The sequence below is a fragment of the Urocampus carinirostris genome, chromosome 4 (assembly GCF_059441175.1).
Source record: "Urocampus carinirostris isolate Australia breed hairy pipefish chromosome 4, RoL_Ucar_1.0, whole genome shotgun sequence".
NCBI classification, from domain to species: domain Eukaryota; kingdom Metazoa; phylum Chordata; class Actinopteri; order Syngnathiformes; family Syngnathidae; genus Urocampus; species Urocampus carinirostris.
The window spans coordinates 47,269,294-47,284,733 of NC_142352.1; the positions used below are offsets into that span (position 1 = coordinate 47,269,294).

General features: G+C 39.7%; 1 protein-coding gene across 2 annotated transcripts in view; it reads right to left on the reverse strand.

The window, feature by feature from the left end:
• Positions 1 to 15,440, reverse strand: part of mdga1 (MAM domain containing glycosylphosphatidylinositol anchor 1) — a 316,682-nt gene that overhangs the window by 65,481 nt on the left and 235,761 nt on the right. For both annotated transcript variants that reach the window (XM_088334739.1, XM_088334738.1), the window contains exons 9-11: positions 13,078 to 13,377; positions 2,934 to 3,200; positions 2,416 to 2,564 (exon numbers count right to left, since the gene is read on the reverse strand). In XM_088334739.1, coding sequence (XP_088190865.1) covers positions 2,416 to 2,564; positions 2,934 to 3,200; positions 13,078 to 13,377 — 716 coding nt within the window. The remainder of the gene's footprint in view (positions 1 to 2,415; positions 2,565 to 2,933; positions 3,201 to 13,077; positions 13,378 to 15,440) is intronic.

A 15,440-nucleotide genomic window follows, 5' to 3' on the forward strand; every position in this document is an offset into this window, starting at 1 on the left:
TGAGGATAAGCGGTGCAGATAATGGATGGATGGATGTAGTTTAATTGACCTCCTTCATTAATTAAAACTGAATGTTTCTTTTAATTGAATTAAAGAAATGCAATTAAGAAATCAAATTGTTGACGTCATTTTTATTTTAATGTTTGGAAAAAACACCAACAAAGATATATAATGTGCCACTTATTTGGCCAACAAAAAGAGTGCAATAAAGTTCAGCATGCATTTATAAAATATCAACCTTCTGAAAAGATACAGTTAGTAAGATAACAGTAATACCGTTTAATTTTAATTTATATTCGGCTATTTTCAGTCTTTTACCTTTGGGATCTATGGTGGATCAAAGACATGTCGGTTTTCTACCTGTCTGGCTGTGGCTAATCTCTTCAAAAGGGGCGGGGCTTGGGACGTTCAGCTCGGCTTTCATGGATCGCGGAGGAAGAGACTAAGTGATAGCTTCAATGTAGCGGAATAGGAGTACAGTTTCTTCTTCACAAATCTACTCAAGGAAAAGTAAAAAGTATAGTGATTTAAAAACACTCCCAGAATTGCAAAATGTCTTAAAACTTACTAAAGTAAATGTAAAGGAGTAGATGTAACACGTTACCACCCACCTCTGGTTTTATTGTAATAGAAAACCTCAATGGAACTGCACAAGCGCTTTTACCCTCACGTCGCACAACCCGAATGTGAAACAAACACACAATGTGAGAAAAAGTTGTCCTTCTTCAAAAGGCATTTAAATGTTGAATCATTAATAATATAAAACATTGAGCAAACATTGTGTTCTAAACAGGAGAGTAACTGAAGTAGAATTGTTAACTCCTTGGCCTCTTTCAGAAGAAATTCCATCATGCTAAGAGCCATAAGAGTTATACGCTGGGATGTGGAAAACAACATTTTTTCTAAAGGAGTGTTTTCTTCAAGATATGTTCCTCATCAGAGGACAAAGCTCAAGTAAAAAGTGAAAGGTCCGTAAGATACAATAAAACTGAAATCTCAAGGAAGGACACAGCGAATTGTCCTCCATTCTGGATTGGCTCACTTCATTTGGCCCGCATCCCGCTATTAAAATGGAAGCAGAATCAACTATTCATCAGCACAAGAGCAAGCTGGCATGCTCCACGACCAAGTTCGCACGAACGAACGTCAGCACACTCAAACACAAACTAAGGGAAGGAAGTCTTGAGGGCACCATTGTACGGAAAAAGGAAGCTAATTATTTGGATTAAAAAAACAAGCTGTATAGCCATTTACAAGTTATCATAATACAGTATAGCTGGTGTTTTTTTTCTTCTTTTTAGTAGTGCATATTTACTTTTACCTTACAGTGTATGTGGTGATTATTTAACCACATTGATTGATTTTGATTTTCTAGCATTCACTCATCTTTAGGGAGCCTATGGTTACTTAGCATCAGGCGTGGGCAAAATACGACCCAAAGGCCAGATCCTTTTTATCCAGTCAGCTAAACAAAAATGGTCAAAATATAATTACAGTATAAATACAGTGCCATTAAAAAAATATTTGCCACCTTCCTGAAATCTGTGTTTTCTTGCATATTATTTATTTACCAAGGTTTTAGAAAGTCAAACAGATTTCAACACCATACAGCGACAATGAAGAAAATACAAAATCCAGTTTTGAAATATTGATTCCATTTTTAAAATTATCAAACCCTAGTTGGCCCTATGTTAAAAGGTAAATGCCCCTTAAACCTAATAGCGAGTAGGGACCATTCTGCCAGAAATCAAACATTTACGAACATTTACCAATCTTCTTTGCTAAATTGTTTCAAGTATGCCATATTTGAGAGTTTTCTAGCATGGACCACCCATGTAAGGTTACGACACAAAATCTCAATTGCATTTAAATCCGGACTTTAACTTGGAAACTCCAGAACCTTTAAAGTTTTTTTTTTTACTTGAGCCATTTAGAGATGGACTTGCTGGTGTGTTTAGGATCGTTGTCCTGCGTATCCAAGAGTTTAAGGACACAAACTGATAGGCGGATATTCTCATTCAGGATCTTCTGGTAAAAACCAGATCGAATTATTCCTTCAAACACAGCAAGTTGTCAGCAATGTGATTTTTTGTTTTTTACCCCAGACATTCTGTCTGGTTGAGGTTTACCCATGTTGACAATTAAAGTGTCTCTCTAATCATTTCAAGTAAGAGAACTTGAAAAAGTGATGGATAATTAAATACTTAATTGCCCACTGTAGTCACCCTACCCCGGCTTTGCAAGTACACTTACCTATATAAAGATAGACAGTAGCACAATAACGCTAGCATGCATATTTTGGTGCATCCTTCACACAAGCTAAAACTTTAAACCTCTGAATGTGACAGGCTAACAGCACAGACCTCCCACTCACTCCACTGATACCCAAATTGCATGCTTTGATTTTGACTCTACCTTTCGAACATTAATGGAGTAGCCGATAATCCGGTCTGCGGCCTCAGGGTCTTTTTGGGTCCACTGTAGGTTGTAAGAGTAGTTATTCCCCTTCAATATTCTCACCGGGTTAGGGGTGTCGAAGTAGAATTCCGCATTGTAAGGTTGTGCTAGAGAAGGTTGGTAAAAAAGGAAAAAAAATAATAATAATTTTATGACTTTAAACTTCAAAATATACATAGCACTCTAAACATTTATTTGATTTTGTATTCGTAGTATAGTCTGTTTAGCCAATCTGAATGCAAAACTCAATGAAAATCCGCAGAGCAGTGAACCAGCGATAACCGAAGCACAAAGTCTCCATATTTTGATAATGCCTGAATTGTCATTCATCAGTTGCAGCTCTAGTTGATAAACAAAGGTTCAAGTAGGTTTGAGTAAATAAAACATGAAACTCATGCATTAAGGTCATAACGCTTTGATGATCTCATTTAGGAATCTTTAACACCACACCATTATCAATTTCTTATTTAACTCACCCGAGACATCAAATCTGCATGTGGACGTCCCTGCACTGTTGCTGACTCGACACTCGTAAGATCCGTTTTTGCCGGGCTCCAGTCTGAATTTCAGCTCTGGGGTCTCCTTCAGGTCCGGCATGGGGATGCTGAAGAAGTCGCTGTTGCGGTACCAGCGGATGTCTGAGATGCGTGCTGGGTTGGCGCGCAGGACTGAGCACCTGAGGGTCACTGTCTGATAGTTCCTTGCTCGTGTGTCCTGATATACTGGATCCAGGATGGGAGGGTCTGCCAAGTAAAAAAAAGGAATGGGCACGTTTCAGTTTTTGTATGACACCGGCATCAAAACATTTTGGCGAAACATCTTGTCAACCCAAGTATGGGGGTGGGTTAAGCAGTGGGCAAACGTTTTGAGACGCAGGCCACATTAGTTTGAAGCAATTGACTACATAGCACTTGGAAGAATACTAACTGCAGACTCTGAATGTGACCAAACCGCACCAATTTTCTTTGCAGAGCCTTTCACAGTATTTTATTTATTTTATTTTTCACCCTTAGCTGTTTGTTAGCGGACACCCATGCCATCTATGTCTAAGTGAGCCTCGTGGTATGTCAATAAATATATTGTTGTCGAACCAGGCGTATTTTAAAACATGCAAGTTTGTGTGTTAGTTCATGTATGTTTGCTTATTATTTAAATCAATATTGTTAAGGACATAGGTCGGGAATCTTTTGTAGACAAAGAGCCATAATAAAACGATTATTTTGATTATTTATTTTGAGATAGAGACCCCTGCCATGTATTTTAAGACACATTTCAGCAAAACCACTGAACCCGCTCTCCAGACAAAATCTAATGTTTCAACACATTTTATTTGACTTTGTGACGTATGTTGATTTGATACTATTTATGAAATAACAATAATGCCAGAGCGTGTGTCCCATATGAACAAATATACCACTTTAAACTTGTCTCCCTCCTAAAGTTACTAAACATCATTGCATCGGTTGGCGTGACACCTTGACTGTAGAACTGTAGTGGTCACTGAGCCCTTTATATACTGGACCGAACCAAATAATTCAATAGTGCTTTGTCGGCCATGCACACACTAAACTCATCTCTGTGCCCTTAGGCATTGGAACGCTGTAGAAGAAGTTAGCTTGACCCAAATTGTATCTGAGCCATATGCACTCATGAAAAGAGCCATGGGTTCCCGACCCCTGCACTATTAGGGAGTGAATACTACACAATGTCCCTTTAAAGAAAAATATTTTTTAAGCTATGAATTTGATAATATGCATGAAAAAAGAAACACAAAGGAACACTGGGGTGAGAGTTGCACGGAAACTACAATTTCTATTTGTATTACTTTTTGGTCTTTTTTTTCTATTGTCCAGCAGACTGGGTTAAAAATACCTACGTGCCCTGCAGCCTGTAGTTTGCCCACCACTGTACTAATATATCTCTGCTGTTATGCTAACAAGCCACACTCAACTCATCTGCAGCTTGTCCTGCCATTGCAAATAATGACTGACTACCTGCTGTTTCCCCAAGATTAGCAAAGACACACAAATTAGTGCACAGGTAATCACAGGGCAGCTAGCTCACCCCAGGTTAATCATTAAGATAATAGACACGCTGTTCAGTGCGCTATTGCCTTACTAACGGCAATGAGATGGTGTCTGGGGTGAGAAAGCATGACTACAGTACATTATCAGTCAGGCTTATCAGATGCAGGTGTAATTCTAGTTTAATCCGCGTGATGCACACAGAGCATTGAAGGAGCGTTGAAAGAGAAAGTGAAAATCAATGATGGGAGTGTTTTAAACAGGTATATAAGTATTCAGGTATACATAATTGGACAACTTGTTAGTGCTGAAAGATAGGATAGCAGTATGAGTTCACTTTGTGATGTCGTGGACTTATTACTTTTAATTAGAGTAGGATGATACTTTCCATAAGCAGAAGAAATGAACAGTTTACAAGAAGCAACGTCCAACTAAGCAGAAATGGGTGAGGCAGATCTCAATTTTTCTGTCGGCATTATCGTCGTTTTGGAGTAAATATTTTATGCAGTTGGATTCTATCGATTGTCCGTGGTGTAATGAAGCCATTTTCGCGGACATTTAAAGAGGTTGAAGACGGTCCAGGGGACGTATGGGTGAGTTACCTTGGGTTTATATTTTTCAGGTATCCTGTTTTAGACTGATCATGATGTTTCTCTGATGAGTATGATTTGAAATGGTATATCGTGAATCACAAGAGTTTAAGCTTTCTAATGATATGTGTCTTGACGAATTTCAGTGACTGGTGACATAGCACAGACACGTATTTGTATATCAAAAGTCCAGCGGCCTGCTGTCGGTCTGTCAGAACATTAAGGGCTTAAGATACAGTAAAATATTACATATATTTCCGTGTACGGTCTTCCTTCGTGAATATCTCATGTTTCAATGTGGGCACATGCGGCTTATAATCAAAATCAGCTTATGTATGTACAAAATGTTTTTTCATTTGAAAATGTACTCGGTGCAGCTTAGAATCAGGTGCTCTCCATAGTCCGGAATTTACAGTAAATGAGGATGGAGGGTCGAACTGGTGGTGCTGTTTAACTGCAATGCCTTTCTTCATTCAGCTAGTGACTAGCCGCCCTCGCTTTATCAACCAATAGGTGAAAAGCTAAACCAGTTTGAATCCACCCCCTCGTTTAAATAACACTTTGCGGCGACAAAAACAATGACAAAGTACAACAACGCCAAAATATGACAACAACAAAATACAACAATGACAAAATACAACAATGACAAAATACAACAATGACAAAATACAATGACGGTTAATTACAATGACAACTAAATGAAAATACTGCAAAATACAACAACAAAATGGTGATGACAAAATATAACAACGACAAAATACGATAAAAAAATATGATGATGACAAAATACAACAATGACAAAATTGATGAAAAAAATCTGACTGCAAAATACAAAGTGCAAAGTACAACGACAACAAAATTCAACAACGTCTGAATACAACAAAAAAATACAATGACCAAATAAAAGAATGACAAAATACAAACACGTCATAATACAACGACAAAATGAGACGACAAATTACAACAACGACAAAATAGGAAAAAAAATTATGGCAAAATACATCGACAACAGAATACAATTCGAACATACAACCACGACAAAAAACATTGAAGACAAAATACAATGCCAACAAAATACAACAACGACAAAAAACAACAACAAAATCAGTAAAAAAAAATGCCACGACAAAAAACAACAACAATAAAATAAAACGAAGTACAAGGAAGACAAAATACAAATGCGAAAAAATACAAAGATGGCAAAATATAACGACAACAAAATACAATGAAATAATACAAATACAGCAAAACACAATTATGACAGGATACAGGGACAACAAAATACAACCATGACAAAATACAACAAAGACAGAATACAGCGACGACAAAATAGAACCGTGACAAAATACAACAATGACAAAATACAACAACGACAAAATACAATTATGACAAAATACAACAACGACAAAATAAAAGTACGACAAAATACAATATTGACAGAATACAACATCGGCATAGTACAACAAAATAAGAGGCAAAATGGGATGGCAGAAAACATTTAGTCATTCATTCTTTATCTGCAACGGTTATCCTCCGTAGGGTCGCGGGGGTGCTGGAGCCCCTCCCAGCTGTCTTCAGGCACTGGGCAGAGGACTCCCTGAACTGGTTGCCAGCCAGTCGCAGGGCACGCAGAGAAAGACAACTCACTCACTCACTCACACTTAGGGACAATTTGGAACAGCCAATTAACCTGAAATGCATGTTTTTTGGAATGTGGGAGGAAACCGGAGTGCCCGGAAGAAACCCACGCAAGCACACAGAGAAAGAACATGCAAACTCCACACAGGAAGGTTCGATCTTATTACCTCATAACTGTGCCGCACACGCGTTAACCACTGTGCTGCCGTGCCTCCCCGGCCAAATACAATGACGACAAAATACAACGATGAAAAAATATAACAACAACAAAATACAAATACGAGGAAAAAAAAAGAAAAATTAAAAATACGACAAAATACAACAACAACGAAATACAACGACAACATAATAGTACAACAAAATGAGAGGAGAAATACAATAAAGACAACAAAATATAACTACGACAAAATACAATGATGACAAAATAAAACAACGACAAACTACAGCGACAACAAAATACAACGACAAAATACAATTTAAAGGTATTTATTTATATGTATACATGCAGGCGGAATACTGATCTGTGATTTTGGCAACGTATCAAGGGAAGAGGGGGCAAGTAAATCAAAAGGGAGAAAGAATGGGAAGTCACACTTTACCATTAATATTGAACCATTTTAGTTTTGACACCCTAAGGGGCCGGTCACACAGACATTTGCGGCTGAATCACGGCTAAAATTTTGCGGGTTTTTTTTTGCCCGTGGTTGCCCGCGATGGAAAATGCGCAAAATTGGCCAACCCGCTGTTCGTCGGTGGTATGCCCGCAAAACACGCCGGCGACTGTTCCGCTTCCTCATCGCGTCATTTCTGCGTCATTTTCTCGTGTGGACCACAGGTATAAAAGCTCCCGAGCCGGTGTTGTGCCCAAATCCAACTCCTACGCAACACATACAGCCCCCCCCCCCGTGCTGTATATACGCGGAGAAAGGCGTTTGACTGTCACACGCGTAACACGCTAATTTCACGTAATAACACCGCGATACAGGTGCAGAACATGCTATTACCATGCTCCACCCACGATTACCCGCTGAAATTTCCCGTCCTACCCATGTGTAACCACGCCCTGGCCGCGGCTAGAGCACGTCGTTCCGCGTCATTTCCGCGTCATTACCTCGTGTTGACCACGTGTGCGGCACGCAGTTTAACACGTGCTCAAACTTTTGAGCAACTCAAAAGTTTTGCGCGCGGCCAACCACGTGTGAATTTCCTACCGCGAGTAAAGCACTGCTGTATCTCGTCTATATGGCGGTCTCAAAACGTCCAACAGCGCCCAACAGCATCTGCTTCACGGCCAGAAACCTCTGGCCGTGGTTCAACCTCGATACGCTCGTGAAAGGCTGTGTACCCGCGCTGTGAAGAATTCAGCAGCGCAAAACTTTTTCGCGCTGCCACCCGCGCGCGAATTTCCGACCTCGTGTTAAGCACTGCTGTATCTCGTCTGAATGGCGATCTCAATGCGTCCAATAGCGTCCGCCCCGAAGGCAGAAATTTCTGGCCGTGATTCAGCCGCAAATGTCTGTGTGACCGGCCCCTAAGAAGTTTTAACCATGGCCCAAAAGAGGGTTCCTGTGCCCTTGGAGGGAATGACAGTACATGTGCTCCTGTGGGAATAGGTTGCATTTTATGCCACTCTACTCTGGCTTCCAAGAAAGCTAGTGACAACAAATATGAATTCATTCCTTTTCTGAATTGCTTGTCCCGTGTGTGCTGGAGATCGTCAGGCATAAAGTCCCTTCCCCATCACTGATTGCCAGCCAATCACAAAACACATAAACATACAACTTAAGGAAAGTTTTAAGTCACAAATCAGTCTGCCTTGCATGTTTTTGGAATGTGGGAGGAAGCTGAAGGCCCCAGGGAAAGCCCAAGGGGAGATCATGCAAACTCTGTACTGGGAGGCCGGTAGCTGGAATTTACCCTGGAAACTTTGATTTTCAAGGCAGACATTTTAACCAGTCATGCAGCATGCCACCTTGACATAAACATAAAATTAACAATTGTGTTCTACTGATCAATAGTTTTGCTCGTTTTAAATTTGATTCTTGTTCTTCTACCGTACTGCAGTTTTAAACTTTTTTTCCTGATAATTTTGCTCATTTTAGGTAATTTTTTTATTTTATATATTTTTATATGTATTAACATGAGAAATACATACTTATGCTGAACAAAGGATTTTATGTGGCAAACATTTTTTCTTAACATACGTACATACAGTAAATAAAAAATGTAAAACAAAATAAGAACTAACATTTTAAATAGGCAGAATTATCTGTCAGTGTTACACTTATTTTTAACTAAAATAGATGTTTAAAATAAAAAAAAAATTGTGTTTAATGCATTTCCAAATGAAGCACGTAATTTATATAATCTAACACAATTTTAAAAATTAAAAAATAACAAAAAATTATTGTGAACATTTTCAAATTTGAATACAATTCAACTGTTTGTTTTGGTACAATGCAGAAATTCCTGTTTGCTATGCATGTCTCAATTTTGACACACATTTGAAAGTTCATTTAATTTAGGGGGAAGGTTTAAAATTATTTGACAATTGGGGGTGCATTCTTCGCAAACAAAATGTCTTAAGTGCAAATAATAATATAATTTGATAATAATAATAATAATAAATATTATTATTAATATTAATATCATTATTATTATTTTTATTATTATATTTATAAAAATATGTGGTGTAGATGGCAGATTATAGGTTTCACTCCTTTTAACGATTACTTTCAGATGATAAAATATTACCCAGTGTGCTCATTTTTGGAGTTAAATATCTTATTCTATATTCTATTAGAAAAGTTAAACACATAATGCAGTTAAAGTTATTTTACACGTACTATGATTACCTGCAAATTGATGAAATATTATAAGAAATATTTTCATTTCTTCTTAAAAGTTAAATTAGATCTGAAAAAACTTGCTTGTTTTTGTATGTACTATTTTGATGAATACATTTCAGAGTTTTTACAGGAGGACAAAAATATGTTTAGGCCCAACTATATATTTATATAAAAAAAAAATAATACTTAAATTGTCCCTAAAACTTTAGTGTATTTGCTTGGTGACTGATTGCAGCGTTCTATCTCATTGGGAAAGGACTCTGTATGTAAACAAAGGATTCTTTGAATGCAAATAAATTTCTCTCGGTAAGAAAATAATTGACCAAGCTAAACATTTACCATAAACAAAGTAAAAATCAATTTAGGGATGGAGGTAATGTGTGCACGCAGCAAAGAGGGCTGACAGGTAGGAATAAAGCAACAATGAGGAAGACGAATGCCTGGGAAAGTGCAGCGTAAAAGTGAACTAAGTCGATTGAATATGAGCGAAAAGGATGTGGACGCAATGACAGGACTGGACGAATAGAAGGTTAGGAGAAGTGGAGTGCTTCTTTGCCCTCCGTTTACTGATTGATGATGATGAGAATGGCAATGAGGAAGAACAGCCAAGTGGGATGGAAACAAGAAGAATAAATACATCGAAAACAGAATAGGGGGCCAGTGTGCCAAGACTGCATAGCTCTTTAATTGTCTTCCGTAACAATAACGGTGCCTTTCCCTTGCATCGATTAACAGTGTTAAATGGACAAACAACAACAAGAAAAAAAAGCACGGTAATGAGGCACAGAATAAGGACGGCGTGAAATGGAGACGGATGTGTTTTCCAACGAATCAGCTGTTGTCGTATTGTTATTCAACCTTTTTGGTCAGTGTGTTTTCCAATGGCAGAAACTGACAATATCATGTTTTTTCCCCGAGCAGCTCACCATCTGTCTCTACACTTTCACTAATGCCACTTTTCCATTTCGGACATGCACCTAAAACTGTTTTTTAAGGTTTGGTTTTGTTTTGTTACGTTTGCCGGTATGACCGTACGTCCCATCTCTATGTTACTCTCTGCAACGGGAATGGGTTGGCCACCTGCTCCATTAATCAGACTTGGCTAGCGAGGACGGCAGAGCTTGCACAGTGTTGCCCTTCCGACCGGCTTGCATTAGCAAGCCCTAGTAAATCATAGTGGAGGAAAGGAGTACAATTGAGTCCAGGAATATGATATTTCCTCCTTCAATTTGTTCCAGAAAGGATCATAGATAGGCCCAAAAATATTTGGACAGTGTCACAAGTTTGGTTATTCTAGTTGTTCATGTGAACAAGTTTCGAAATACAACCATACAATCAATATGGGCTTAAAGTGCTCAGCTGTAAATTAAGACTTCCAAATTTGCAAAAGGTTTAGAATCATAGCCTTTTACACTCTTAATACGGCAACTAAAGTAATTGGACGATTGACTCGAAGGGCTGTAATTGACTATGTTGGCCCTTGTTAACCTGTCATCAAGTGGTTAAAAGGTCTGGAGTTGACTGTAAGTGTGTGGTTTTGCATTTGAAAGCTGTTGCTTTGACCACGAATCAGCTCTCCAAATCCTAGGCAGGGTTGGGTAGGGTTACTTTAACTTGATTACTTTCAATTACTTTTGGATTACTCCAATACCAAATATGCAAATAAAAGACAAAAGAAACTAAATATGAATAAAATTACTAAATTTTGTGCAGGCTTGGGGAGTAACGGAATACATGGAACGACAAAAATGATGTTGACAAGCTGTTTGGATTTATTTTCATTTTGTTTCTGTCCCATTTTATGTAAGTTTTGCCGTAGATCAAAGAGATCAAAGCCAGGAGAGAAAGCTTACCACTTGTTGTAAGTCATAATTTTATTCATATTTAGTTTATGTCATCAGGGACATACTGTATCCAAAGCACACCACATCATATGTAAAAAAAGTGGTGGAACTGTGATGGTATATGGGCATGGCTTCCAAGGGCACTGGTTCACCTGTGTATATTGATGACATTGGGTGGGTGGGTTTTTGGATCCCTTACAAATAAAAGTACCCGGATGAATTCTGAAGTATACAGCTCAGATTCAGCCAAATGCTGTGAAGTTTTTCAATGGCGCTTCACAGCACAGATGGACAATGACCCATAGCATACAACAAAAGCAACCCAGGAGTTTATGAGGGCAAATAAGTGGCATATTCTGCAATGGCAAAGTCCAGATCTCAACCCAATTGAGCATGATTTTCGCTTGCTCAAGACGAGGCTTAAGGTGGAGTCCAATCTGGTTGCATGTAAAGCCTACCTGGTGAAACGTATGTGTCTGTACAAATAGGTCCGTGCCTCAATATAGAGAAAATCTTGGGTTTTGGCTACCTGATGATAGTATCAATGTATTTATTCATTCTGCAGTTTTTCAACATAACAAATAAAATTGAACCAGTTAAATCTGAAGTGCAAACCAGCCATTCACTGTTCTGCCCCTTTAATATGACAATACAATTTAAAATATAGTTCTCAAAGGTATGGTCCATTATTTGAGGTATCGTTAAAAATGTTAAAGTTCAATAATTTGAAATATATTAACATTGCCGAACTAAGTTAAAAGAGCATCCAATGTTTTGCACACTTGCATACAGATTTTTCACCCTACATGTATTGTATGCATGTTTATATGATAGTTCATGCATGTTTGCTTATTATTATAATAATTTTTAATGAATTCAAGGGTGTTTTTTTACCTCTCGAAGACTCTAGATACAACACAATGTCCCCTTAACTCATTCAATGCTAGCCAATTCTTGCCATTTTAACTCATTTTTGAAGACTTTTGAAGATGTATATAGGCTTAGGCTCATCTTTCATTAGAACTAACTTTCACTTCGGTGCTTTTTTGCATTTGTGATACCCCCCAAAATCTAAAGGGCACTTTGGTTGCAAAATAACATTTTGGCGCGATTTTGGTCAACATGGTGATGCACAAATCATAATTCCTCCAATGCCCCAATGATGAAAAAGGGTCTATGTCATCTTTTTAGAAAGAAAAAAACCTCAAAGCCTTAAAACTGGACTTATCCATATATTTGCTACTCTGACCACGAGCTTTACTACACCTATGCTCGCCATGCAGGGTTGCCTAAACACTTCAACAACTGGATACAGGAATGAAGATTAGCTAGTGGGGCTTTTCAATGTGTCGAGAAAGATCTGATCAAAGCCGCTACTTTCATCTAATGGTGATTTATCATAGTGAAATCATTCTCAGAAGCTTCATGTTGACTAAAAAGCAGTCCCAAAGACTTCGGAGTTAAAAAAAAAAAAAAGAGCCAACATATGATAACGTTTTGGCAATCAGGGACAATTCTTCTTAAAAATGAATGAATATGTTGTGGCACTTAATGATCTAAGGAACTTGAAAGGAAAGTTTTCCTTGTGGGGTTGTGTACGTTAACAAACCCAAGGTGTACAAGTTTTCCCAGTAAAAGTGATTTCCCTCAGTGAAACATTGTCTTGAACACTCACACTGAACATTGAGCTGAACTTGCGCCTCCCGCCGTTTGATGTTGAGTCCGTTGTAAGGAGCCGTCTGGCAGCGGTAAGCCCCCATCATGTCGCGGCTTACGTTCTTCAGCCTCAGGCGGCCGTCGGTCGTCTCCACCACAGACTTCCCTGATGCCATCAGCAAATCCTTCTCTATACGTGACCATAAAACAGGCGGACGCGGTTTGCCATCCACCACTAAGCACACCAGCTCAGCCGTCCCTCCTTCTCGTGCGTTGACTGTCTGACCACCTGGAGGTACTGTCAGAATTGGGGGGGAAACTAAAAAGGATGGAAAAAATAGAACAAAAAAAAAACACATGAGTGGGCAGTGTTGGGACGTTACAAATACAAATATGTTACAAATGAATTTCCAAGTTTTCTGCACAGGTAAATACAGACTAGTATCGATCAATACCGTTTTTGCTCAAAATTGTCATGATCATTAAATAACCGAACCTTTCCCTCCTTGAAGTAGTTCATAATAAACGCCGGGCGGATCTCATCAACCCCACACGACCCACTAACAACATTATCATAGTGATCGTTATAATAGGAACTTAGTATCGATCCCAAGACTATAGTACGTCAAGTCAAGTCAAGTAAAATGTATTTGTATAGCCCTTAATCACAAAAATGTCTCAAAGGACTGCACAGGATTACAATGACACAATTACCTGATCTTAAACCAACATGGGGGCAAGGAACAGCTCAAAACCTTAGCATGAGGAAAAAGAGAAACCTTGAGAAGGGACCTCACAAGTGGTATCCCGTTTTCAGGATGACCAGGGTGAATTACATTTAGCATTACAATACACAAACATAGTAAACACTGGGTAACATGATGAAAATTTGTCCGGAAAGTGCATGACAGCAGCGACACCCCCAGCCTGTAAAATAGTCCACAAAGTCTATGACGGCCACGACACAGCTTCCCATCTCTGCTAGCTGGTCCATGCAGGCGTTGACATGCTTCAGGTGAAACGCTGGTCCGCTGACTCATCTCAAATTGTCGTTCTCCTTCGTATCACCACCAGGCAGGCAGTCGGAAAAAGACAGGGCAATATGGAATATGAGGTGGGCATCAATCATAAGCTTTGGAATAGAAGTGTGTCTTAAGCCTTGATTTAAAAACTTCCATTGAGGTTGCAGATCTTATTTCCGGAGGCAGGGCATTCCATAGCACTGGGGCCGATCGAGCCGATCCTCCCTAGGGCCTAGGGCCTTATCACCGAGGAGCTTTCTTGACCAACTCAGTGACTTCAACACCAGAGATATGAAAGCCCACCTCATAGTCCCTTGGCTCTGCTTTCAAAGAAGGAAAACGTGTTGGTGGGATCGAGGAGGTCTTCGAAGTAACCTGGCCACCGATTCACAAACTCCCGGGTCAAGGTCAGCAGCGCCCCATCGCCACTATACACAGTGTTAATGGCACACCACTTTCACCCCTAAGACGCTGGATGGTGGGCCAGAATTTCCTCGAAGCTGTTCGGAGGATGCCTTGCATGGCCTCGCCAAACTTCTCCCATGCCCAAGTTTTTGCCTCTGCAACTGCCGAAGCTGCATTCCGCTTGGCCAGCTGCTTACAGAGTCCCACAGGCCAGCGGCCCTCCGATAAGACTTCTTCTTCAGCTTGACGGCATCCCTCACCCCCGGTGACCACCAACAGGTCTGAGGCTTTCCACCTCAGTAGGCACAGACTTCCTTACGGCCACAGCTGTGAACAGCTGACACGACAATGGATGCACGGAACATGGTCCACTCGGAGTCAATGTCCCAAGCTTCCCTCGAGACTTGGGCAAAGTTCTGCCGAAGGTGTGAATTGAAACTTTCTGACAGGAGATTCTGCTCGCCGTTCCCAACAGACCCTCACAACATGCTTGGGTCTGCCGAGTCGGACCGGCATCTTTCCCCACGATCGGAGCCAACTCACCACCAGGTGGTGATCAGTTGACAGATCTGCCCCACTCTTCACCCGAGTGTCCAACACATGCGGCCGCAGGTCCGAAGAAAAGACTACAAGGTCGAGTATCGAACTACGGCCTAGGGTGTCCTGGTGCCAAGTGCACATATAGACACCTTTATGTCTGAACATGGTGTTCGTTATGGACAAATCATCACTGGCACAGAAGTCCAATGAGTGTACACCACTGGCAACTGGCCTCAAAACCAGAACAGTATTTGTTAACAAAAAAATCAGACAAACAAGTTGGCACAACTAAAAACATGCCCGAATAAAAACCAGGAACAACAAATCCTGCAAGTGGAAAATATGTGGCACAAAGTAACAAACCTTAAACAAATCCAAACAAACCTGGCATGATGGTGGAAGTGAAAAATAACAA